General features: G+C 41.9%; 1 protein-coding gene across 3 annotated transcripts in view; it reads right to left on the reverse strand.

Moving 5' to 3' along the window:
- The window catches only part of SCLT1 (sodium channel and clathrin linker 1), a 140,383-nt gene that overhangs the window by 91,901 nt on the left and 20,491 nt on the right, over positions 1 to 27,991 (reverse strand). For 2 of the 3 annotated variants that reach the window (XM_040418445.1, XM_040418446.1), the window contains exons 3-6: positions 20,345 to 20,412; positions 19,250 to 19,305; positions 13,599 to 13,671; positions 13,369 to 13,424 (exon numbers count right to left, since the gene is read on the reverse strand). In XM_040418445.1, the coding sequence (XP_040274379.1) occupies positions 13,369 to 13,424; positions 13,599 to 13,671; positions 19,250 to 19,305; positions 20,345 to 20,412 (253 nt within the window). The remainder of the gene's footprint in view (positions 1 to 13,368; positions 13,425 to 13,598; positions 13,672 to 19,249; positions 19,306 to 20,344; positions 20,413 to 27,991) is intronic. The other variant, XM_040418447.1, reaches the window with a different exon arrangement.

Raw genomic sequence — 27,991 nt, forward strand, 5'->3', positions numbered from 1 at the left:
TTACATGTAGGGTTTTGTAGCTGTCTGCGCAACCCAACCTCTAATTAACTTTCCGCCGTTACAAGAACTGAAGGGGAATTATACAACGGCATTATTCACATTATCGGCTGTGTCCCATGTTATGTGCAATGTGTATGATGGCTTCATTAGTGGAAGCCTCGTGTTAATGCAATGAGTTTTCCAAAGTTGGCAGGGAGGATGGTCGCAGTTCTAGTGCCAATTATAAAGCACTCTGCCAAATGGATAGAAAGCATATCTTTGTGCATTTTCGAGAACGATGAAACGGAGTCAATATTATGTGTAAGCTGTATACATAGAAACGTGATGGAATAAAAACAAATGAGCCGCTCAGATGAACCAAGCCAAGCCGGTGTGGAACTGTGAGCAAGAAATAAAGGCACGTTTTATCGGAGAGAAGTGTTTGTAGATCTAAAACGGAGCGGATATTCCATAGTAATCTCAAGGCAACATTAGAAGACACGCACATACAGATGTGTCCTCTGTACCTTTCTTCTTGACTCAGAATATACAAAATGTGTGGCATGAGATGTCCAGCTTTTTTCTTTTTTTAAACATGATTCTTTGTCACGCATATAGGGTTTGTCCACTTTTTTTCGGACGTGAAGGACAAGATGGCTGGGCCGAAGGTGGGCCATTTTCAACAAAGTTTTGGGTCAATTCTGGCTTAAAAATCTGTCTCAACGTAAGGCGAACAATAGTTGGTATAGACTCAACCAGATTTATCATCCAGTCTGAACCACTGTGATAAACCTGGTGCAGATCTAGACAGCCTGTCTAAGTGTACACCATCTTGAGGGTTGCTAAATCTGGGCCATAGTATTGAATTTAGGCTGATGCACACAAACAATGTTAAAAGGGTTGGGCCATCTCATACGTTGGGGGCATATCGCTAGCATACCTCTGGGGCCCGCACCTATCTGTAGAACGGAGCCCACAAATCCTAGCGATATGGCCACAATGTATGGGAAGGGTCAACCTCTTTAAACTCGTTGAAAGTTCTGTCAGTAAAAATGTTATGTTTTCCTTCAGTTTGCTTTAGTATTTCCAAAGCAATGTCATCGGTTTGCATGACTGAAGAATATAACACAGCATCTCCTTACAACCATCAGTAAAATACAAAAACAGGCCACCCTTCTATGTGGTTCAGACTTCTTCACTGACCCATTGACCTGTGAATGGGCAAGTCCTGGGTGAAGAACGCAAGTTTTCACTGCAAGAGCGGTCTGTTTGAAACAGATGTAAAAATGACTTGTGTGATTGAGCCGTAAAGCCACCTTGACCCTATGCACAGAGATACAATTTCATAGATATTATTGGTGCTTTTCCTGTACAATGTTCATTACTGTGTATGTCAAGGTTCACCAGAGCTCCTCCAACATGGCTGTACTGAACGCTGGCAGGCATTAAAGAGAAGATACAAAATCACTCAACTCCATATACTGTACACAAGCTATGCAAAGCATAGGAAATTTCATACTGCATGAACGGAAGAAGGAAAACCATTAAATCTCAGGGTTGATCTTGACAAGAGAGATAAAGAAATAAAACATGGGATGTTGGTGTCCCAAAATGAGTTGCAATGTAACATTTTTTGCTTTGTATCCAAGTACAAATTCTACTAAAGGGTATCGCACGTTGGGACAGATTTACTTACTTAAAGAGGTTGTCCACTTTACTGGACCTGTAAAGAGAAAATTATTTACCTGTTTCCCAGCGGTGGATCCCGGCTCCTGACCTGCGATGATCTCCATTGAGGTAATCATCTGGTTTGACATTGCCACAGCCAATCACTGGCCACAGCGGCAAATGCATATCCTTGCATCATGTGACCATTTGTCATGAAGTAAGGGAGCAGGTCACTGCCGCAGCCAGTGATTGGCTGTGGTGATGTAAAGCGCAGTGGAGCATCGCAGGCCAAGAGAAGGAGCTGTAAAGCAATGTAGGGGGAGGTTGTCCCTATTCTTGCAAAATTCCTTTAAGGTCTGGTGTAAACTTAAAGGCTATGTAAGCCTTTGGGGACAATTTTCTTTTAATGATTGCAGGTTACTTATTTGGGACTACATTTTTTCAATTGGTCTTTATTAAAAATATTGAGCCGTTCTGTCACAAGGGTTACCTGTTTTTCTACTGTGTGAATCCTACTTTCACTTTGTGCCGGTCATCTAATAACCCTTATCAGTAAGATAAAGATTTTGTTTTCCGGTATTGTGTTCCGTCACAGGAGTTTATCCTAATGCATTCTGAATGGAGAGCAATCCGTTCAGTATGCATCTGGATACATCAGTTCAGTCCCTCTTACGTTTTTTGGACGGAGAAAATACAGCAGCATGCTGCAGTTTTCTCTCCGGCCAAAAATACTGATTATTTGCCGGAAAGCAGGAGCCGGCATTAATTTACATTGAAGTGTTCTGGCAAAACGGATGCGCAGACCTTTAAAAATGCAAAAAAATTTATACCGGATCCATTTTTCCGGATGACACCGGAGAGACGGATCCAGTATTGCAATGCATTTGTGAGACGGATCCGCATCCAGATCCGTCTCACAAATGCATCCGTTTGTGTTCCGATTGCCGGATCCGGAATCCTCTGGCGCAAGTGTGAAAGTACCCTAAATGAGACTTAAAATACCCAAGACTTTTCAGACATGGAGAGTGTATTGAGAGCAAGAAAGATGCAGTACATACCTGCATGCTGGTGATGATCTAGTTTCAATAATGTCCAATTCCTGTTTCCAATTAGGGTACGACCACATGGAGAAAATTTTGAATGCTAAAATCAGAAGTGAATAAAAAAAAAAAAAAGGAGAAGTTGTATCTGTCCTTTATACTTTCACTCCTTTTATAATCCACTCCTGATTTAGGCTTCCAAAACTACTTGCAGAAACCTGACCATGTGGCTGTACCCTTAAAACCGCACTAAGATCTTTCACACGAGTATGTCCCTTGAGAGAATCACGCTCGGTGTGAGAGAGGGATTGTGCGTTCTGGACTTAGGAAGCACATTGCATTATCATGATTGATAATGCTGTGTGCCTCTGCCTGACCATTCTGTAACGGAATCATACTAACATAAAGCTGTCAGTATGATTCCGTTACAGAAAGGTCACGCAGAGGCAAACAGCATTGTCAATCATGATAATGCCATGCGCTTCCTAAAGGGTGTATTAGACACCCCGATGCCGCAGACGATTGTCAGAAGGGAAGCAGCGATGTCCTCCTGGGCATGCGGAGGAGTGATCGCTATGCCATCGCTCGTCCCCATGCAGGGTAGTGGTGTGCAGACGTCAGATCGTTATTAGGCTAGGTCTACACGACAACATTTGTCGCACCAATGTTGCGCGACAATTTTTATAATTGTAGTCTATGGTGTCGCACTGACATGCGACATGCTGCGACTGCGACACGACCGTCGCAAAAACCCATTCAAATGGATTTTTCTGCAACTGTCGCAGTCGCAGCGTGACACCATAGGCTACTATAAAAACTGACGAGCGACACATGTTGCAGTGTAGTTGTGCCCTATGTGTTGCGCGACACATGTCATCGTGTAGACCTAGCCTTAGGCTGCCAAATGATCGCTAATGAGCGTTTATAGGAATTCTCGTTAGCGAACATCTGCCAGAACATCTGGCAGTCTAATACAACCTTTAGTCCAGAAAGAACGACCCCTCTCTCACACGGAGCGTGATTCCCGCAAGCGGTATGACCAAGGTCATGGTTTTCATGTGCTTCACCTGTACTTGCAGGGAAACCGTGACCAATGGCTTGCCAATTTTACTGCAAAATTGAGTGCCCATTGTGTGCCAGGTGCATTTCCAAAAGCTACACCCCACCTCATATATTATCACCACACCTTTACAGGTGACTTGAAAAATCAAACTCAGCATCACGGTGTAGTGTTACCTAGCACACCATCTGGAAATCACTGCAACCTGAGTATGACCTGACAATACTACTGCGCACCTCTGAGCTCCGACACGTGCGGCATAAATAATACAGTAAGGGATTTTAAAGCAATGCATAGGTTATTAAGGGCCATCATGGGAAATTAGCTGGATTTATAGCACAATATCAAAATGTATGCAACTACAATATGCAAATGGACATAAACCTAAGGAGCATTTCCTACTATGATAAAAATATATCTAGTGTGCTGTACATTAAATGCAAATTGCTGAGTTTTTCTCCTGTGTGAAGTATTTTATTCAGCCGTTCCTGTGTGGTTAGAGCGCCCCACAGAGGCCAGGTCGAGGCTGAGAGGTGGAGATGCAAGTCTGAGCAAATTCAAAACTTAATTGTGAATTGACTGTTGCTTAAGGCAACAATCAAGTAACAATGAATTTACATTGAATTTTTCAGTCAATTTGAAAACCACACAGACCTGCATGCCTGCACGGTTTTTCAGTCGCACCGCAGCTGCAGCCTGGCCAATGCGTTTGCGACACTATTGCCAACTTATTCTAAAAGACACATAAGTCTGCATTGCTATGCCGTACCCCATTCCCTAAGACCCTATTCACACGTCAGTGATTTGCGATTGTGAGCCAAAACCAGGCTTGGAGACTGCACAGAGATAGGAAATAAGGGAGAGATCCGCACCTGTTCTGTGTTTACAGGCGAACCACCTGGCTTTGGCTCAAAATAACTGATGAATATCACTGACCAAAACACTAATGTGTGAATGAGGCATAACTCTCAAAAAAGGTGGCTAGTACAAGTGGGGAATTTGGGGAACCAAAGTAAGGGCTCTTTCACACCTGCGTTATTGTCTTCCGGCATAGAGTTCCGTCGTCAGAGCTCTATGCCGGAAGAATCCTGATCAGGATTATCCTAATGCATTCTGAATGGAGAGAAATCCGTTCAGGATGCATCAGGATGTCTTCAGTTCCGGAACGGAACGTTTTTTGGCCGGAGAAAATACCGCAGCATGCTGCGCTTTTTGCTCCGGCCAAAAATCCGGAACACTTGCCGCAAGGCCGGATCTGGAATTAATGCCCATTGGAAGGCATTGATCCGGATCCGGTCTTAAGCTAAACGTCGTTTCGGCGCATTGCCGGAGCCGACATTTAGCTTTTTTTGAATGGTTACCATGGCTGCCGGGACGCTAAAGTCCTGGCAGCCATGGTAAGTGTAGCGGGGAGCGGGGGAGCAGTGTACTTACCGTCCGTGCGGCTCCCCGGGCGCTCCAGAGTGACGTCAGGGCGCCCCAAGCGCATGGATCATGTGATCGCATGGATCACGTCATCCATGCGCATTGGGCGCTCTGACGTCATTCTGGAGCGCCCCGGGAGCCGCACGGACTGTAAGTATACCGCTCCCCCGCTCCTACTATGGCAACCAGGACTTTAATAGCGTCCTGGGTGCCATAGTAACACTGAAAGCATTTGGAAGACGGTTCCGTCTTCAAATGCTTTCAGTACACTTGCGTTTTTCCGGATCCGGCGGGCACCTCCGGCAACGGAAGTGCATGCCGGATCCCAACAACGCAAGTGTGAAAGAGGCCTAAATATTACTTGCTGTGGATGACACTTAGTCATGGAAGAACTGAGTGTAATGTGGGCCATTCGAAGCCTGACCCTAGGCAAAGCCTTGTTTCAAACTCAAGATAACACTCTTTGACCATGCAGGAAAGATCTGGTGTCTAATGTACTTTTCCTGAACAGCGTCAGCCATAGTGCCCATATAACAGCGCTGCACTCCATTACCAGGTACTTATAGTATCTCACAAAAGTGAGTACACCCCTGTCATGGGACAACACTGAAGATATGACACTTTGATACAATGTAAAGTGGTCCGTGTACAGCTTGTATAACAGTGTAAATTTGGTGTTCCCTCAAAATAACTCAACACACAGTTATTAATGTATAAACTGCTGGCAACAAAAGTGAGTACACCCCTAAGTGAAAATGGTCAAATTGTGCCCAAAGTGTCAATATTTTGTGTGGCAAACATTATTTTCCAGCACTGCCTTAACTCTCTGGGAACTATAGAGTTTAACAGGTTGCCACTGGAATCTTCTTCCACTCCTCAATGACGACATCATGTAGCTGGTGGATGTTAGAGACCTTGCGCTCCTCCACCTTCCGTTTGAGGATGACCCACAGATGCTCAATAGGGTTTAGGTCTGGAGACATGCTTGGCCAGTCCAGCACCTTTACACTCAGTTTCTTTAGCAAGGCAGTGGTCGTCTTGGAGGTGTGTTTGGGATCATCATCATGTTGGAATATTGCCCTGTGGCCCAGTTTAGGAAGGGAGGGGATCATGCTCTGCTTCAGTATGTCATTCATGGTTCCCTCAATCAACTGTAGCTCCCCACAGCAGGCGGCACTCATGCAGTCCCAAACCATGACACTCCCTGCACCATGCTTGACCGTAGGCAAGACACACTTGTCTTTGTACTCCTCACCTGGCTGCCATCACACACACTTGACACCATCTGAACAAAATAAGTTTATCTTGGTCTCATCAGGCCACAGGACATGGTTCCAGTAATCCATGTCCTTTGCTTGTCTTCAGCAAACTGTTTGCGGGCTTTCTTGTGCATCATCTTTAGAAGAGGCTTCCTTCTGGGACGACAGCCATGCAGACCAATTTGATGCAGTGTGCGGCATATCGTCTGAGCACTGACAGGCTGACGCCCCATCTCTTTAACCCCTGCAGCAATGCTGGCAGCGCTTATACATCTATTTTGAAAAGACAACCTTTGGATATGACGCTGAGCATGTGCACTCAACTTCTTTGGCCAACCATGGCGAGACCTGTTCTGAGTGGAACCTGTCTTGTTAAACCGCTGTATGGTCTTGGCCACCGTGCTGCAGTTTCAGGGTGTTGGCAATCTTCTTATAGCCTAGGCCATCTTTATGTAGAGCAACAATTCTTTTTTTCAGATCTTCAGAGAGTTGTTTGCCATGAGGTGCCATGCTGAACTTCCAGTGACCAGTATGAGAGAGTGTGAGAGCAAATTTATCACACCTGCTCCCCATTCACACCTGAGACCTTGTAACACTAACGAGTCCCATGACTCCGGGGAGGGAAAATGGCTAATTGGGCACAATTTGGCCATTTTTACTTAGGAGTTATTATTAATATCCACCATGACACCTAAGGAGTTGCTGGTACCCTACATCCATGATTTCCAGTTGTCTTGCATAGAAGCAATCAATCTTATTTTACTTCTGCCTAACTGCAAAGATGGGCATACGTAAGTGGTTACCTACAAGCAGTGGCTCACATATACAGTTTCTCACAAAAGTAAGTACACCCCTCACCCTTTTGCTCTGAGTTTCCTGGTGGTCATCAAAGAGCTCTGTTGAGTTTCATCCCTAGCGTTATGCTAGGGCTACGTACTGACCCAGAGCCCCCCCCCCCCCTTTTTTCTTTTTCCTTCTATTGTCTTTGCTTCTTTCCTCTCTTTCTCCTACTTTCTCTTATGTCCTTCTATATGTATCAGTGTTACTTGCTCCTCTTTCTAACATCGGAAAATGAAAGGTCAGTCTAAATAAATCTCTCCTCAGGACTTATCTTCTGGTGCCCAACAATTATGGTGGCTTGGGAGGTGATAGGAGCAGGCTTCCCTTTTTATTGTCTGACTACTGTTGGGTCCTGTGTGACCCGTGTCATTTAAAAATAAAATCAACCAACGCTGAATATTTCCTGTTTTTCACTAACCATAGTGTCAGATTTAGCAGTCACAACCATGGTCATTAGAACAAAATATCAGTGTAAATTATTTGTGCTTTTTCACATTTAGCATTGATAACTTTTAATAGTGTAACAGAATGCTGCAGCAAAAATTGTGCGTTCGGCCTAAATTCAGTACTTCCCTATGAGTGACACATATCCAGTAGTTTCCAGTGGAAGCTTTTTACTTTATAGGTTGCCACAGTAATAGGTCAAGTTCCGTAACTTCTCATACACAGACTAGACTGTTAATTCTAAGCAAAAAAATCCTGACCTAGCATAACTTTAACAAGTCCATCTCCGACGGACTTCAATGGAGCACGGGGCCGCAGCAATATTCCCCGGCTGTTGAGCCAAGCAAATAAGATCATCTGAACACGAGGAAACAACTTTCAAACTACCGTAGCAGAAAAATAAAGTGAAATGGGATTTTCATTACCCAAAAATATAGAGCTGAAGAAGTATTCTAGTTTTGCAGGCCAGGTGTAATGAAAAATAAATTAGGAATTCTACCAAAATCAGCAATTGCTCTGTGCATAGAAAAAAACAAACACTGATGTAAAGTAAGAACAACTGGATATTTCATTATCATAAGTTATTATCATTATTATAAGTGTGACCTCCAGGAAACAAGAGGTAGAACTTGAATTTCCTGGGGCCAAATGCAAAATCAGTAAAATCTTATATGACAAAGGAATCACTGGTCCCCCACAGACACAACAGTCCTGCTACACAACCCTCTATAGTTACATTCCTGCTCCTGGAAGCGTTCCTTCCCGACAGATGCCAACTCGTTCAATGAAGGAGACCGCTGCATTGACATGCAGCGATCTCCTTCACAGTATGGGGAGGAGTGATCGCTATTGTGATCCCTCGTCCCCAAACAGAGTCCTTGTTTCTGGGAAGCAAACCGTTCTCTGCCAGAACAGCCAGACTGAATGCTGTGCCACAAGTGTGAATGTAGCCTAAGTGAACTACACTAACCTAAAGAATTATTAGGAACACCTGTTCTATTTCTCATTAATGCAATTATCTAGTTAACCAATCACATGGCAGTTCCTTCAATGCATTTAGGGGTGTGCTCCTGGTCAAGACAATCTCCTGAACTCCAAACTGAATGTCAGAATGGGAAAGAAAGGTGATTTAAGCAATTTTGAGCGTGGCATGGTTGTTGGTGCCAGACGGGCCGGTCTGAGTATTTCACAATCTGCTCAGTTACTGGGATTTTCACGCACAACCATTTCTAGGGTTTACAAAGAATGGTGTGAAAAGGGAAAAACATCCAGTATGCGGCAGTCCTGTGGGCGAAAATGCCTTGTGGATGCTAGAGGTCAGAGGAGAATGGGCCGACTGATTCAAGCTGATAGAAGAGCAACGTTGACTGAAATAACCACTCGTTACAATCGAGGTATGCAGCAAAGCATTTGTGAAGCCACAACACGCACAACCTTGAGGCGGATGGGCTACAACAGCAGAAGACCCCACCGGGTACCACTCATATCCACTACAAAGATTAATTGACCACTTCCAAGGACATTTGCTTATTGAAGAATAGTTTTGTATGCGTCTGTTCATGTAAGTATAACAGATAAAGTCTACTGGCAGTCAACCAAGCTATTTTATTCATGTCAGATGGATCAGAGGGGAATAACGCTTCAAAGTCTGCACTTTTCCTGGACAATTCGGTCTCCCTGGCATTCATGGAGAACTGTAGACAACCTCTGAGTTAGGTCTTTAGCGTGTCCCGTAATAAATGTGGACTATCGCATGAGCTGCTATCATAAAAAAAATATATATATAACTGGTCTGGAATTAGATTAGGGCCAATCTGCTCTAACCAAAAGATGTGAATTTGTCAACATCCGAGGAGTGTGGTCACAATGATCGGGGAATGGTCTGAGATAGATCTTGGGGTGTATTAGATATCTTCTATTAATTCTAGAAAATAAAGGATTGCAGACTACATAGTTAATTCTAGAGATGGCTTGATGGTCCCCACTATAACAGGAATATGTCTGAGATGTGGGATACCCGTATCTGTAAGCATCCAACCAGCCAAAAAGTGCCAAAGAGGTACTTTCAATTTAGAGGTGGGGTTCACAAGACATCTCTCTAGTCTCACATAAGCTGCCATATTAATGTCTCCAAAGCATATCACCCTCATACCTGGGTAGGTAACCGCGAAAGCCACTGCTTGGTGTAATACTGTAGGAGGATTATAAATGCCTAATGTAACATAAGGGATGTTGTTTCTGTATGCATGTACAAAAATATATATCAACCTTCAGAGTAAATTGTGGGTTGTGCTGCTTCCCACCTAAGGGACTTGTGCACAATAAGAGATACACCTCTTAAGTGAGATGTGCGATAAGAATGCTTAACCCATCGAGCACATGGTTTATTTAACAACATAAATTTATGCGCCTCTTGCATACAAATGATACGTGGATTATATTTATGGACATGGATAAAGACTAATATCAGTTTATGTGGAGATTCCCAATCCCCGTGATATTCCAGCAGCAGCAAGAAATCCAAAAGATGTAAGAAACCCATAGATTGAAGAGATTCCAGTCTGGTCACTGGAAATGCAATAATGACTCACAGAGTATATAGTAAATAAATAAAATAATTGGAACAAAACATATATAATCTAATAACACGTTTCAGAAAGGCAATTCACTTATTAGAAATAACAACTGTACCCAGAAGATAAATACCCTGCCATCTTGTGCCATTATCATACGGTGGTAGGGCCCGTACTTTTACCGACTCAAGACGAAGGATATTATCTCGATCGTTGCAGTTCAGATGACGAGCCAGCAGTGGCCTTGGTGGGACACCTGGGGGAAGAGGCCTAGCAGGCACTCTGTGCCCCCCCCCCCCCCCCCACTGCAAACGCTGGTAAAAAGGTTGCACCAGGGAATAATTCAAAAAGCCACTTTTAAAACAAAGGCTCCTGGAGTTTGGCCCTTGGTATGCTCAGAGCCCAATCCGCCTTTTGTTTGCTTAGTTCCAGCGCTTTAACCGTAGAGGGAAGAGTGGACAGACGTTCCTCCTTTTTTTATGGTTTTTATAAGCGGTTATGGCGGTAAGTAGTTGTATGGAAACTTGTTTGAGAGTTAGTTCAGTGCTCCATCTTTCCCGATCTGATAGTGGTAATTATCAGAATAATGAACTGCATGGGCCCTAAGCAGGAGCCACAGCTTTTAGTGTCTGAGCATGCCAAGCCATGCCCCCGTTCAGCATGCTTTTAATATGCAATCTTTAGTCATCACAGACATATAAAAATATTTCACTACATGTGACCTGAGTTTCTTCAACTGTAAGTACTAAGTTAAAGAATGTCATGAAATTCTCGATAGTTGACCTTGTTCACTTGCTTTGCCAGTAATGAACTAACTGAAGGGCTACAATGCGAAAGCTGCTTTTATGCAAGATGCACAAGACCATGTAATAGCAGCCTGTCACCTTACTATAACAGGACAATTACAGGCATCGGCAGGCTAAAACGTTCCTTTCCGCCATGTCTGACCAGTAAGAATATCTGCAGAATATCTGCTCTTGTCCGTCGTGTTCTTCCAAAAGTTTAATGACTGGGTCATGAGAAAACTAAAAGGAAGATACAAAGACTATTGCTGTGTGTACTTTGTGTCTCCATTCCATGTCCAGAAAAAGCACTAGGCCTTATGCACACGACCGTTGTGTGTTTTGTGGTCTGCAAATCGCGGATCCGCAAAACCTGGATGGCGTCCGTGTGCGTTCCACAATTTGCGGAACGGCACGGACAGCCTTTAAAAATAACTGCCTTTTCTTGTACACAAAGCGCGGACAAGAATAGGACAAGTTATATTTTTTTTGCGGACCACGGAACGGAGCAACGGATGTGGACAGTACACGGAGTGCTGTCCGCATCTTTTGCGGCAACCTTGAAGTGGATGGGTCCGCATCCGAGCCGCCAAAACTGCAGCTCGGATGCGGACCAAAACAACGGCCGTGTGCATGAGGCCTTACTCTGCTAAAAAACGTCTCCCAGGTTCCCAGCTGGGCGAGCATTGCTGTTCCAAGTGGCCAAAGCAAACCAAACTTAAATTATGGGGAGGGCTGCTGTAGCTGCTCATATCTTAGGACTGGTAGCAGCTACAAATGTGTCTTGTATAAAAGCTAGCATTCCATGCTTTCAAACAATACTAGAAACACATCATTACATCGGAATATATAGCTGATCCGATCAGCTGTTTGAAGAGGAGGTGGCGATCCATGCGAGTGCTGCTTTCATTACACTGCCCGTCGTCTTGGCGGTGTAGTGCAATTACAAGTACTCGCTCCAGTCACTTGAATGGAGCGAGTATTTGTGATTACACTGTACCAGGGCTGCAAGGGAGATGATGCACAGTGTAATGAAGAGGAAGCAGTGCTTGCATGGAGCGCCGCATCCTCTTCAAACCGCTGATCGGCAGGGGTGCCGGGTGTTGGACCCCCGCCAATCAAATATTGATAACGTATCATCAGGATACGTCATTAATATATATCGTCTGCACAACCCCTTCAACTGACAGGTGCCATCAGAGTCCACTCGCCTGGCCCTGTAATCCTGTGCCTGCTCCGTGCTCCATAATTTTGGCGTATACGCAGTAAGCATCCGATCGGCAAGGTTAGGTGAAGCAGATGTAATGTGCATGTACTGAGGGGCTAAGGCCTGCGCTCGGTGCAATGAAGCCCTTATTTGCATAAAGATAAAACCACAATTTTCTCCAGAACAGAGCAACAGATTTGCACAATAAAGGTATTCTGTTGGTCAGCAGGATCAGCCCTACCAGGTATTATGCCTGGTTTGATAGGGTTAATCCTGCTAACAAATGCTCTTTAACTCTCCCTTACACTTTAACGAAATTAGGGACATTATAAGAGGGAGATAGCTCAAGAGAGACCAACATAAAAGAAGATGGGTACAGGACCCTTTAGCATATATTACATGCACAGATAATCGTTCGGATCATTACTAACAGGTGTTCATATGAGCGCTCGTTAGCGATGATCTGGCAGTGTAATACTGACGCTGATTACCCGATGAATGAGCGATCGCTTGTTCATCGGCAATAGGAATCCTTCAGCAGGTTGAAAAATTATTGTTTGCTGGCGGCAGATTGTGCTGTAAAATCACTGCTGCTGGCAAACAGTGATTCAGTATGGGGACGGGCAATGGCATTAGGGATCGCTCCTCCTCATACTGACGATTCCTTCCCGACAATCGTCTTGCAGATCTGTGCGTCCGACTCGCTCAGAGCATGTACACCCAATGTGTCCAGTGCCAGGGTTTACACTTGGTCAATAGCTCCCACCGCCTGGTATACGGGCAGCCGAGGGATTCTTCTCATGGGCACTGAACATGTTAGGTGGACAATCTGAAAGGAAACCAAGAGAACAGCAGAGGTCGCCAGACAAGTATGAAGCCTGAATATCTAGACAAATAATTTGTGTAAGCTAACAGAGAAATGCAATATTTAAAGGATGGGCCAACCCCCTGTTCGAAGCAATTATTCCATACAACATGTCAATAATGCACAAGCAATTCATCCTAGAGCAGAAACCATACGCTGTACTGAGCAGGACACAACCACACAATGGAAAGGAATAAATATGGCGAGACATTGACCGCTTACTTACGTCTCATTTTCCTTTATAATGCTTTCCAACTTTAATCTCATCTCTGCCATTTCAGCCTATTCAGAAACATAAGAAATATAAAAAGCCAGTGTAAAAGGACAGGGGGAAAAACAAAAACGAACAGCATAAAAAATAATTTAAAGCTTTACAGAGACATGTTACAAGACATGGATAGATAGATAGATAGGAGAGAGATAGATAGATAGATAGATAGATAGATAGATAGATACCTGATATAAATGGAGGTGGTTACTCATTTCCTCACTGTATTTGTCATATTCCCCAATTCGGAAATCAGCATTTCTACAAGAAATAAATCTGTATAAAAGAAGGGTAGGGGTTGTCCAACACATTGCATATACAGTGGTCCCTGAAAGGTTAATCAGTGATCATCAGTACAAAACCAAACCAGCAACAATTAAAACTCCAGAGGGGTCCCCCGTGTCAAGGTGGGGGCTCCGCTTGTCTGCAATATAAAGGACAGAATAGTAGACAAGTACTGTAGAGTTCCTCATTGGACAATAGAAGTCCCGCAATCTGGTCTGCAAGAGTTGGTAAGAGTTTTGATCATTCCTACACTGGATGAACCTGCTTACTATCAGTTATGTATTTCATTGAGGTCACTGGGGTATAGATTCAATCTCCCCAAGTTACCCCCTTTCTGTAGATAGTTTACAGATACTTTGTTACATCCATCCTCTATTGGATTTGCTGTGTTGGTGTCCATGGTGGACCATGTTGGGATTACCATCATTTTGATTGCTTACTGGAGAAGTTTTAATAGAAGCTGATAAAACATGAAGTTTTAATTGGTCCTGGTTTGGTTTTGTACGGATGCTAATTTTGATACAGAACAGAAGGCTTCCTTTGTACCTTGGGACACTGCCCGTGGTAATACAACATAGTGTTATTGTATTGTTTTGATAGGAGTTTACAGGTATGGCAGGATATAAACCTGTGTATTACTAAAGTATCGTATGGAAAAGGTATACAACTTTATTGAAATCTGCAAGGAACTCAAAAAGGTGTATACAGAACAAATCTGCTCTAACAGGACATAGTCCCACAAGGTTTGCAGATCACACGGACACCAGCAAGCAGCATTAAAGGTTACATGAGAAATAAAGCGCCAGAAGTTCCTTAAAAGGGTTCTCTGGAAATTAAGTAAATGACAATACTTAAATATTACTTTATTATAAATATATTCCCAAATAAACTTTAATTAATTAGAATGGCTTGTTTTGTCTAGGGAGCAATCATCAGGAGAAATACAATGTCCGCCATCCTATTAGTACACAGACAAAACTGTCCTAATCGCATAGCAGGACAAGTTACTTCAGAACACTGAGATAAATAGCTGCCTCATCCTCCTCTTCTATTTATCAGGGATCATGATCCTTAATACAGCTGATAAAAACTTTAGCTGAATCTCTGTAGGAATGGAGTTCATGAGGAGACATGAAGTATGGAGAGGAGGGTGGGCATGTGGCTGATGAGCAGCAGCACTTGTATGCAGTCTCCATTACTGCAGCCTCACATTACCACAGTCTGTCCTGTCCGTCCTCTCTGTACTTCATGGCCCCTCATGAACTCCATTCCTACAGAGATCCAGCTGAAGATCTTATCACCTGTATTCAGGATCATAATCCCTGACAAGCAAAGCAGAGAGGAGGATGAGGCAGCTCTTTACCTCAGTGTTGTGAAGGAACTTGTCCTGCTGTGTGATTAGGACAGGTTCTGTGTGTACTAATAGGATGGCGAAAAAAAAGGACAATGCAGCAGCACTCTGCAAACACAAATAAAGTACAAAAATGCCATAATTATAGAAAACATTCTGGTGCTAATGCTACGTTTATTTAGATAATTTGAGATTCTTGGCAAATACATTTTGTACAAAATTATTTGGGCCCGTCTGCCAAATGTCAAGGCGATCTCTATCAGACGGGAACCTAACACCAAATCACCAAATCCTACCTGTTATGTGCCATAATGGCCACCATAAAGTTCAGGGAGTGCAGGTTCCACATGCATGCTGGGTCCACTCTGCTTTTTACAATTTTTGGTGCCATAACGGCCTTCATTAAATTCAGGGATGCAGGTACCAACATGCATGCTGAGCCCACTCTATACCTCTCCTGATGCCAAATGGCTTCCAATAAATACAATGAGAGCAGGCCACAGCTTTATACTTACTCTAATTAAAATCAGCCTATGGGGCAGACAGGCTGGTCAGGAGTGCATGACCGACTGGAGTGCCACATCTCCACACAATGCCATGGCTAGAAACAGGTGCACAATGCCATGGCTAGAAACATACAGGAAAAAAAGGACAATGCAACAGCAATCTCAAATTTGCTAAATAAGCGTAGCATTAGCACCAGAATGTTTTCTATAATTATGGCATTATTGTACTTTATCTGGTTTGGGAATATTTTTATAATAAAGTAATATTTAAGTATTTAAATTTTCTTAATTCCCAGAGAATCCCTTTAAGATTTATGCATCTTTTGCTGGAGGTGAAAATTAGTCATGTCTAGAAATAACTTTCTAAATAAATTAGAAATAAGGACCAGGTGGAGGTCACACAAAAGTTTAGACATCAACCACACTTTTCAAATAAAAAGGCCTAGTTAAACATGCTTGAGAAGTTTCAGTTCCATCTACAACTAAAGTTTAATATGGATTCTAAGGAATCCAAATTTTAGTGTTTCTTTTTGGGCGAAAGACAGAGAGCCCCCCATAACAAGAAATAGTAACCCAACAAGGCCTCTCAGGCAGCAAAGCACATTTCTCTGCTCAGCTCTGTTAAAAGGTATTCACACAGAAAAAGCTGGTATGAGACACTCGGTTATCCTTTCCATTTGGAAAGGAGACTAGCTTGTTTATCTCTTTTCCATGGATGCATTATGTCTGTGATGGCTAACCTTCGGCACTACAACTCCCAAGATGCTTAGCTGTTCTCAGAACTCCACTGAAATGAATGGGGCATGCTGGGAGTCATAGTTTCACCACAGCTGGAGTGCGGAGGTTAGCCATCACTGCGATTATGTGGGGACACCAACACAATAATAAAAAAATGTAATTATGAAACAGCAATCAAAAAGGGGCATAGATGCCCGTGATGAGAACATAGTCCTACCACTTTAGAAATCACTAGTCAGACCACACATGGAGTACTGTGTACAGTTCTGGGCTCCTGTGAACAAGGCAGACATAGCAGAGCTGGAGAGGGTCCAGAGGAGGGCAACTAAAGTAATAACTGAAATGGGGGGACTACAGTACCCTGAAAGATTATAAAAATTAAGGTTATTCACTTTAGAAAAAAGACGACTGAGGGGAGATCTAATAGCTACAGTTGCAAGAAAAAGTATGTGAACCCTTTGGAATAATATGGATTTCTGCACAAATTGGTCAAAAAATTTGATCTGATCTTCATCTAAGTCACAACAATAGACAATCAAAGTCTGCTTAAACTAATAACACACAAAGAATTAAATGTTACCATGTTTTTATTGAACACACCATGTAAACATTCACAGTGCAGGTGGAAAAAGTATGTGAACCCCTAGACTAATGGTATCTCCAAGAGCTAATTGGAGTGAGGTGTCAGCCAACTGAAGTCCAATCAATAAGATGAGATTGGAGGTGTTGGTTACAGCTGCCCTATAAAAAAAAAAACACACACACAGTTCTGGGTTTGCTTTTCACAAGAAGCATTGCCTGATGTGAATGATGCCTCGCACAAAAGAGCTCTCAGAAGACCTACGATTAAGAATTGTTGACTTGCATGAAGCTGGAAAGGGTTATAAAAGTATCTCCAAAAGCCTTGCTGTTCATTAGTCCACGGTAATACAAATTGTCTATAAATGGAAAAAGTTCAGCACTGCTGCTACTCCTCTCCCTAGGATTGGCCGTCCTGTAAAGGCGACTGCAAGAGCACAGCGCAGACTGCTCAATGAGGTGAAGAAGAATCCTAGAGTGTCGGCTAAAGACTTACAAATGTCTCTGGCATATGCTGACATCCCTGTTAGCGATTCTACGATACGTAAAACACTAAACAAGAATGGATTTAATGGGAGGATACCACAGAGGAAGCCACTGCTGTCCAAAAAAAACATTGCTGCACGTTTACAGTTTGCACAAGAGCACCTGGATGTTCCACAGCAGTACTGGCAAAATATTCTGTGGACAGATGAAACCAAAGTTGAGTTGTTTGGAAGAAACACACAACACTATGTGTGGAGAAAAAGAGGCACAGCACACCAACATCAAAACCTCATCCCAACTGTGAAGTATGGTGGTGGGGGCATCATGGTTTGGGGCTGCTTTGCTGCGTCAGGGCCTGGACGGATTGCTATCATCGAAAGAAAAATGAATTCCCAAGTTTATCAAGACATTTTGCAGGAGAACTAAGGCTGAAGCTCAACAGAAGATGGGTGTTGCAACAGGACAACGACCCAAAGCACAGAAGTAAATCAACAACAGAATGGCTTAAACAGAAGAAAATACGCCTTCTGGAGTGGCCCAGTCAGAGTCCTGACCTCAACCTGATTGAGATGCTGTGGAATGACCTCAAGAAAGCGATTCACACCGAACATCCCCCAAAAATATTGCTGAACTGAGACAGTTCTGTAAAGAGGAATGGTCAAGAATTACTCCTGACCGTTGTGCACGTCTGATCTGCAACTACAGGAAACGTTTGGTTGAAGTTATTGCTGCCAAAGGAGGTTCAACCAGTTATTACACCCAAGGGTTCACATACTTTTTCCACCTGCACTGTGAATGTTTACATGGTGTGTTCAATAAAAACATGGTAACATTTAATTCTTTGTGTGTTATTAGTTTAAGCAGACTGTGATTGTCTATTGTTGTGACTTAGATGAAGATCAGATCACATTTTATGACCAATTTGTGCAGAAATCCATATCATTCCAAAGGGTTCACATACTTTTTCTTGCAACTGTATGTATAAATATATCAGGGGTCAGTACAGAGATCTCTCCCATCATCTATTTATCCCCAGGACTGTGACGAGGGGACATCCTCGTCACAGTCTTTACGGTATGAGCAGTGAGACTATGGAACTCTCTGCCTGAGGAGGTGGTGATGGTGAGTACAATAAAGGAATTCAAGAGGGGCCTGGATGTATTTCTGGAGTGTAATAATATTACAGGCTATAGTTATTAGAGAGGGGTCGTTGATCCAGGGAGTTATTCTGATTGCCTGATTGGAGTCGGGAAGTAATTTTTTATTCACCTAAAGTGGGGAAAATTGGCTTCTACCTCACAGGTTTGTTTTTTTTGCCTTCCTTTGGATCAACTTGCAGGATGACAGGCTGAACTGAATGGACAAATGTCTTTTTTCGGCCTTATGTACTATGTACTATGTAGCAATGGGAAACAGCTTATCCTGGCACATGTAAAGGACAGGACATGTAATACTGTACTGTTCTGCTACTAGACCATCAATCAGTGTATGCACTTCAGTAATACCAGTATTTTACTGGCATAATGTCTGTGCTGATTGGCGGCATCTTCCTATCATTGGCATGTACCGCAGATCATGGCATTGTATGTTGAATACGGTTTCAAGTTACAACAGTTCAGGAAAGACGATTGTATGCTGAAGATATTGTCACCTGAGGCCATGTATTTTGGAAAGTCCTTGACCAATACTGAACTGCTCATTTTGTCACTTGTTATTTATGGGCCCAAAGAATATCTGTAATTAAACGTTCATCTATAATTACAAGACCTGTGAATTGTTATGTACAAGAGAGTTTCCGGTCTTATAACACTTAATTTACTAGTGATAAATTCCAGTATTCTATAAAAACCATCACAGTCGTGTAAGCAAAAAAAAACCGGAGAATTCTGTTTACCTTTTCTCAGAAAGATTGGGTGAGACGGTGTCATCATTCCTTAAATTCCCAGGAGACTTAAAAAAAAAAAAAAAAAGAAGATATAAAAGTTAAAATAAATTACTTTCAGTTAATTTATACCAAGGGTGTGTATGTACAAGAAGGGGTACAAGAACGGTACTACTGCTCGGGGTATTGTATAGAAGCCATTATACAGGGATTTCAAAAAGTTATTGCTGTGTCTACCAATATTGCGCTCATGAGAAAGGAAGAGTTATGGAATAATTATTGCATCGCTTTAATGAGCAAACTTATCCAAAACTCTCCAGTCCCTGCTGCTCTCAACTTCCTGGACCTGGCACGGCAAGCTGGAAACACCAGTACACCCATTGACTGGATGAGAGGGCCTTTCCTAGCATTTCAGGAAAACCCCTTTAAACTGACAGCTAGTAGGACAATTGGCAGCTATGAATGCAGCCAAATGTTTCCTATATTCTTCTTAGCCATATAAAGGCTAATGTGTCCTCACCTCCCTAATGGAAGATGAAGTGGTGCATAGTGCCTGCCAGAACATATAGCTTCTTTCTATGCATGCTGAAGTTTTTGTCCGCCCGCCCCTCGGCCCATCCCCATTATAGTGAATGGGGCCGGAGAGGAATTCCATCTGCACACTTGGGCTAGCGTTAGTACGGATCCGGCAGGCTGGTCCCCGGACTCTCCTAGCGCAAGTGTGAAAGTAGCCTCTTTTTAACTCAGAAGCACCATATTTGATATTATAGAGAAGTACTGAGCAGGATAGATGTGCATAAAGTGCTTGGAGTGAGATATAAAACTTTCAGTTTGGAATTATGTACATGTCCCCAGTCTCACTCTGCTGCTGACTTTTAAGGGATGATCTAATCTTATCCTTCAGTGAGCAGGCTGTCCATCTTGGTCTCTCCAGACGGATTAATTACAGAATTTAGAGTGCTTATTAGTTTGGGGTGGGGGGAGAGAAGTGCTGATAAAGGGAGAACAAGGCATTTTTCTCTGATATATCTTATCATGTTTCTTCTATTCACCTGCATTTTAGATTTATGTAAAGTTGAACGTGACTTTGTAATACCCATGTAATACCTGTAGTACCTTATGTTCGGAAAATACATTTTCTTCATACCGCTTTAATTTCTCTCTTGATTTTTGCCCTAGAATAAAAAAGAAATAATTTACAGAACTATGAAAAGAGAAGATATAAGCACAGAAGTTAAGATGTGTAGATTTATTCAATCTATACTGTTACAGAACTTTACACAATTAGCAACTTTTTAGTCAGTTTCTTGGCAAAAATGAGTGTGCAATAATGAAAGATAATGTATTATTAAGATGGCCAAACATGATTAGTCAAAAAGCAGGTCACCATTTTGGCATTATAGACAATATTATATTAGTATATTATCATGGGAGGATTCCACTGGGTGATGTCCCTGTTAAGTGTGCGTTGAGCTGTTTTGGAGCAGCATTTTGGTGACAGATGCTCTTCAAAGAACATCTGTCACCATTTTTATGTTATAATTATTGTTACATTGCATTATATTCTCATGGGAGGATTCATTTAAATATCTCTTACTGTGAATGCGAGGTTAAATGGTATATATATATATATATATATATATATACACATACATACATACATACACACACACACACACACACACACACACACACAGTGCTGCCCATAATTATTCATACCCCTGGTTAATTTTGACATAAAGTTACTTTAATTCAACCAGAAAGTAATTTTTTGACTGGAAATGACATAGGTGTCTCCCAAAAGATAATAAGACGATGTACAAGAGGCATTATTGTGGAAAAAAAAAAAAACATTTCTCAGCTTTTATTTACATTTGAGCAAAAAAGTGTCCAGTCCAAAATTCTTCATACCCTTCTCAATAAATCAATAGAAAAGCCTTTATTGGCTATTACAGCAATCAAACGCTTCCTATAATTGCAGACCAGCTTTTTGCATGTCTCCACAGGTATTTTTGCCCATTCATTTTTAGCAATGAGCTCCAAATCTTCCAGGTTGGAGGGTCTTCGTGCCATCACCCTGATCTTTAGCTCCCTCCACAGATTCTCAATTGGATTCAAGTCTGGACTCTGGCTGGGCCACTCCAAAACGTTAATGTTGTTGTCTGCTAACCATTTCTTCACCACTTTTGCTGTGTGTTTTGGGTCATTGTCATGCTGAAATGTCCACTGGTGCCCAAGGCCAAGTTTCTCTGCAGACTGCCTGATGTGGTCGTTGAGAATCCTCATGTATTGCTCTTTTTTCATGATGCCGTTTACTGTGATTAGGCTCCCTGGTCCATTGGCTGAAAAACACCCCCAAAGCATTAGGTTCCCACCGCCATGTTTGACAGTGGGGATGGTGTTCTTTGGATTGAAGGTTTCTCCTATTTTACATCAAATGAAGGAAACATCATTGTGACCAAACAATTACATTTTTGTTTCATCTGACCATAACACAGAAGACCAGAAGTCGTCTTCTTTGTCCAGATGAGCTTTTGCAAAGGCCAAGCGAGCTTTTGTGTGCCTTATCTGGAGAAGTGGCGTCCTCCTTGGTCTGCATCCGTGGAACCCAGCAGTGTGCAGTGTCCGTTGGATTGTCTGCCTTGAGACATTGCCACCAGCAGAGCCCAGATTCACCAGGATGGCCTTGGTGGTGATCCTTGGATTCTTTCACCTCTCTAACTATCCTCCTGGCCAGCACAGGTGTCACTTTTGGCTTCCGACCACGTCCTCTGAGATTTTCCACAGTGCGAAACATCTTGTATTTTTTGCTCATATGTAAATAAAAGCTGAGAAATGTTATTTTTTTCCACAATAATGCCTCTTGTACATAGTCTTATTATCTTTTGGGAGACACCTATGTAATTTCCCGTCAAAAAATTACTTGGGGGCTGGTTGAATAAAAGTAACTTTAAGTCAAAATTTGACAGGGATATGAATAATTATGGGCAGCACTGTATAATATTATATATATATATATATATATATATATATATATATATATATATATATACACACACACACATATACATACATACATACATACATACATACATACACACACACACACACACAATTGTACTAAGCATGAACAAGACGGGTTACAAACTGGTACAGAAGGAGAGAGGGTCCTGTCTGTAAAGGCTTACAATTAGTGTTGAGCAAACTTGTGTTTTAAGTTCGGCGTCTAAAGTTCGGGTTATCGAAGAATCGCGTTATAGATTGTAAATTCCGTTATGGTCTGTGGTAGCGGAATCCATAACGCGATTCTTTGATAACCCGAACATTAGACGCCGAACTTAAAACACAAGTTCGCTCAACACTACTTACAATCTACATACCGTAATAGAGATATATATATATATATATATATATATATATATATATATCTCTATCTATAATCAAACAAAAAACAGTAGCAGCACACCACTATATGCGCTAAGACTAAGTGAACAGGTAAATGTGAACAGGGTCAAATACATGACGCCATATAGTTGAGAAGCTATATATATATATATATATATATATATATATATATTATATATACACACTATATATATTATATATACACACACACACATACACATATATTTATATATACATACATACATACACACACACACACACACACACACACACACACACACACACACAGTACAGACCAAAAGTTTGGACACACCTTCTCATTCAAAGAGTTTTCTTTATTTTCATGACTATGAAGGCATCAAAACTATGAATTAACACATGTGGAATTATATACATAACAAACAAGTGTGAAACAACTGAAAATATTCTAGGTTCTTCAAAGTAGCCACCTTTTGCTTTGATTACTGCTTTGCACACTCTTGGCATTCTCTTGATGAGCTTCAAGAGGTAGTCCCCTGAAATGGTCTTCCAACAGTCTTGAAGGAGTTCCCAGAGATGCTTAGCACTTGTTGGCCCTTTTGCCTTCACTCTGCGGTCCAGCTCACCCCAAACCATCTCGATTGGGTTCAGGTACGGTGACTGTGGAGGCCAGGTCATCTGGCGCAGCACCCCATCACTCTACTTCATGGTCAAATAGCCCTTACTTTCAAAATTTTCCCAATTTTTCGGCTGACTGACTGACTGACCTTCATTTCTTAAATTAATGATGGCCACTCGTTTTTCTTTACTTAGCTGCTTTTTTCTTGCCATAATACAAATTCTAACAGTCTATTCAGTAGGACTATCAGCTGTGTATCCACCTGACTTCTCAACGCAACTGATGGTCCCAACCCCATTTATAAAGGCAAGAAATCCCACTTATTAAACCTGACAGGGCACACCTGTGAAGTGAAAACCATTTCAGGTGACTACCTCTTGAAGCTCATCAAGAGAATGCCAAGAGTGTGCAAAGCAGTAATCAAAGCAAAAGGTGGCTACTTTGAAGAACCTAGAATATGACATATTTTCAGTTGTTTCACACTAGTTTGTTATGTATATAATTCCACATGTGTTAATTCATAGTTTTGATGCCTTCAGTGTGAATCTACGATTTTCATAGTCATGAAAATAAAGAAAACTCTTTGAATGAGGTGTGTCCAAACTTTTGGTCTGTACTAATTTATATATATATATATATATATATATATATATATATACACATATACACACACACACACACACACACACACAGGTAGATCTTTAAGACAAAGATCAATATATATAAATATTCAATGTGCCTGACCACACAATAATACAATAAAAAGACATGGGGGCGAGATTAGCTGCAGAAGGCCAGCATTAGCAATGAACGGGGAGCGTCGCAGAAGCAGTGCTCGGAAGGCATAAACCCGCCTCCGAGTGCTCAAATTCCTCCTTGAGAAATAAAGGTATGTTTTTTGTCTCCATCGTCAGCCCTACCAGGCTATATGCCTTGTAGGGTAGACTTGATGGGGGCGATAGAGCCTCTTTAAGAGCTGATTTGCATTCCTTCTTGCCATGCACTTATTAACCAGGTTGGGATTAACCTGTACAAACCATAGGTGAGATTTATCAAACTGGTGTAAAGTAAAAAAAACTGTTTTGCAAAACCGTAGCAATTTGAAGTAACACCACGTAGAGGGGCGCTCAAGGAGTGAATGAAGAGAAGTTTATTCTCCCATAGATTTAGAAACAAACAGCTGAATAGAAGACAACGGATGAGACAAACCAAATGGTTCACACTAATGCACTACAACAACCAAAAAACTGATAGAAACTCAGATGATGAAGAAGACACATAAAAAAAACACTTTGACCACAAAAACAGTCACTAGATCCTGAAGTTTAAGGCTAGGTCTACAGGACGATAAGTCGCGTGACACATAGGGCTCAACTACACTGCAACATGTGTCGCACCTATGTCGCGTGACAATTTTTATAATGATAGTCTATGGTGTCGCACTGCGACATATGACACTTGCTGCGACTGTCGCAGTGCAACACCATAGACACCATTGGTGCGACAATTGTCGTTGTGTAGACCTAGCCTAATAGTTTTATCCAGGGCTGCAGAAAAGGAGTCCGTTTTTGGTGGATCCGGAGCAAATATACCGACCCCAACTCTGGCTTCAGATTAAAAATATTACATGACGGTGAGAAAAAACATTTAAATATTGATTTTACTACTATGCCATTACTAATTATTATACATGACCGGGAGAGAGTGAAGAGGAGCCGGGAGTTGACTGTATCGTAGGCATCTTTATTCATACAGTAAAATAGGTCAATATTAAACTGCCTAAGGCTGGGTTTCCACATTTAGGTTTTAGGAGCAGGAACCAGCTGGATCATAAAGGGAGAGGAAGTTTAAAGGAAGGACACTGAAAAGCTGAATGTGTGTCCCCAGCCATGTTTTCTGTCCTCAGCACTAATGAGGGAATGTTTACAGAGATCTCCCAAAGTGACTTCTGCACCCGAGGATTGCTGGAAGTGACGCTCCTGACAACAGGCACGCACTTCAGGGAGCCCAGCAGATGTGCAGGGTGACAGACAGACACTCATTAGCCATGCCCTAAATGGGCGCTTTAAAAACGTCAGATACATTTATTGTATGGGCTGCAGTGTAATGAGAAGCAGATTAATAGCAATGATAATAATGATAGGCTTTTATTAGCCCATTTATCAAATAAACCAAGAATGACACCAAAAACAAAGAATCCTGTTCATGACGTGTGTGTCATGTATTGTGCAGTGGAAGGGGCTGCCTGCATGAGGGGAAACATCATGAGATAGAACAGGGGACCCCTGAGAGGCTCCCTTTAACCACCTCAGCCCCCTTAGCTTAAACACCCTTAATGACCAGCCCACTTTTTACACTTCTGACCTACACTACTTTCACCGTTTATTGCTCGGTCATGCAACTTACCACCCAAATGAATTTTACCTCCTTTTCGTCTCACTAATAGAGCTTTCATTTGGTGGTATTTCATTGCTGCTGACATTTTTAATGATTTTTTTTTGCAAAAAAATGACATTTTTCACTTTCAGTTGTAAATTTTTTTTAAAAAAAAACGACATCCATATATACATTTTTCTCAAAATGTATTGTTCTACATGTCTTTGATAAAAAAAAAATGTTTGGGTAAAAAAAAAAAATGGTTTGGGTAAAAGTTATAGTGTTTACAAACTATGGTACAAAAATGTGAATTTCCGCTTTTTGAAGCAGCTCTGACTTTCTGAGCACCTGTCATGTTTCCTGAGGTTCTACAATGCCCAGACAGTACAAACACCCCACAAATGACCCCATTTCGGAAAGAAGACACCCTAAGGTATTCGCTGATGGGCATAGTGAGTTCATAGAACTTTTTATTTTTTGTCACAAGTTAGCGGAAAATGATGATTTTATTTTTTTTGATTTCTTTTCTTACAAAGTCTCATATTCCACTAACTTGTGACAAAAAATCAAAACTTCCATGAACTCACTATGCCCATCACGAAATACCTTGGGGTGTCTTCTTTCCAAAATGGGGTCACTTGTGGGGTAGTTATACTGCCCTGGCATTTTAGGGGCCCGAATGCGTGAGAAGTGGTTTGAAATAAAAATCTGTAAAAAATGGCCTGTGAAATCCGAAAGGTGCTCTTTGGAATGTGGGCCCCTTTGCCCACCTAGGCTGCAAAAAAGTGTCACACATCTGGTATTGCCGTACTCAGGAGAAGTTGGGCAATGTGTTTTGGGGTGTCATTTTACATATACCCATGCTGGGTGAGATAAATGCCAACTTTGTATAAAAAAAAAATGGGAAAAGTTGTCTTTTGCCAAGATATTTCTCTCACCCAGCATGGGTATATGTAAAAAGACACCCCAAAACACATTGCCCAACTTCTCCTGAGTACGGTGATACCAGATGTGTGACACTTTTTTGCAGCCTAGGTGGGCAAAGGGGCCCACATTCCAAAGAGCACCTTTCGGATTTCACCGGCCATTTTTTACTGATTTTGATTTCAAACCACTTCTCATGCATTCGGGCCCCTAAAATGCCAGGGCAGTATAACTACCCCACAAGTGACCCCATTTTGGAAAGAAGACACCCCCAGGTATTTCGTGATGGGCATAGTGAGTTCATGGAAGTTTTTATTTTTTGTCACTAGTTAGTGGAATATGAGACTTTGTAAGAAAAAAATAAATAAAAATAATCATAATTTTCCGCTAACTTGTGACAAAAAATAAAAAATTCTAGGAACTCGCCATGCCCCTCACGGAATACCTTGGGGTGTCTTCTTTCCAAAATGGGGTCACTTGTGGGGTAGTTATACTGCCCTGGCATTCTAGGGGCCCTAATGTGTGGCAAGTAGTTTGAAATCAAAATGTGTAAAAAATGACCTGTGAAATCCGAAAAGTGCTCTTTGGAATGTGGGCCCCTTTGCCCACCTAGGCTGCAAAAAAAGTGTCCACATATGTGGTATTGCCGTACTCAGGAGAAGTTGGGCAATGTTTTTTGGGGTGTCATTTTACATATACCGATGCTGGGTGAGAGAAATATCTTGGCAAAAGACAACTTTTCCCATTTTTTTATACAAAGTTGGCATTTGACCAAGATATTTATCTCACCCAGCATGGGTATATGTAAAATGACACCCCAAAACACATTGCCCAACTTCTCCTGAGTACGGCAATACCAGATGCGTGACACTTTTTTGCAGCCTAGATGCGCAAAGGGGCCCACATTCCTTTTATGAGGGCATTTTTAGACATTTGGATCCCAGACTTCTTCTCACGCTTTAGGGCCCCTAAAATGCCAGGGCAGTATAAATACCCCACAAGTGACCCCATTTTGGAAAGAAGACATCCCAAGGTATTCAATGAGGGGCATGGCGAGTTCATAGAATTTTTTTTTTTTTGGCACAAGTTAGCGGAAATTGTTTTTTTTTTTTTTTTTTCTCACAAAGTCTCCCTTTCCGCTAACTTGGGACAAAAATTTCAATCTTTCATGGACTCAATATGCCCCTCACGGAATACCTTGGGGTGTCTCCTTTCCTAAATGGGGTCACATGTGGGGTATTTATACTGCCCTGGCATTCTAGGGGCCCTAAAGCGTGAGAAGAAGTCTGGAATATAAATGTCAAAATTTTTTTACGCATTTGGATTCCGTGAGGGGTATGGTGAGTTCATGTGAGATTTTATTTTTTGACACAAGTTAGTGGAATATGAGACTTTGTAAGAAAAAATAAATAAATTCCGCTAAAACTTGGGCCAAAAACAATGTCTGAATG

Source organism: Bufo bufo, chromosome 2 (genome assembly GCF_905171765.1).
Source record: "Bufo bufo chromosome 2, aBufBuf1.1, whole genome shotgun sequence".
NCBI lineage: Eukaryota > Metazoa > Chordata > Amphibia > Anura > Bufonidae > Bufo > Bufo bufo.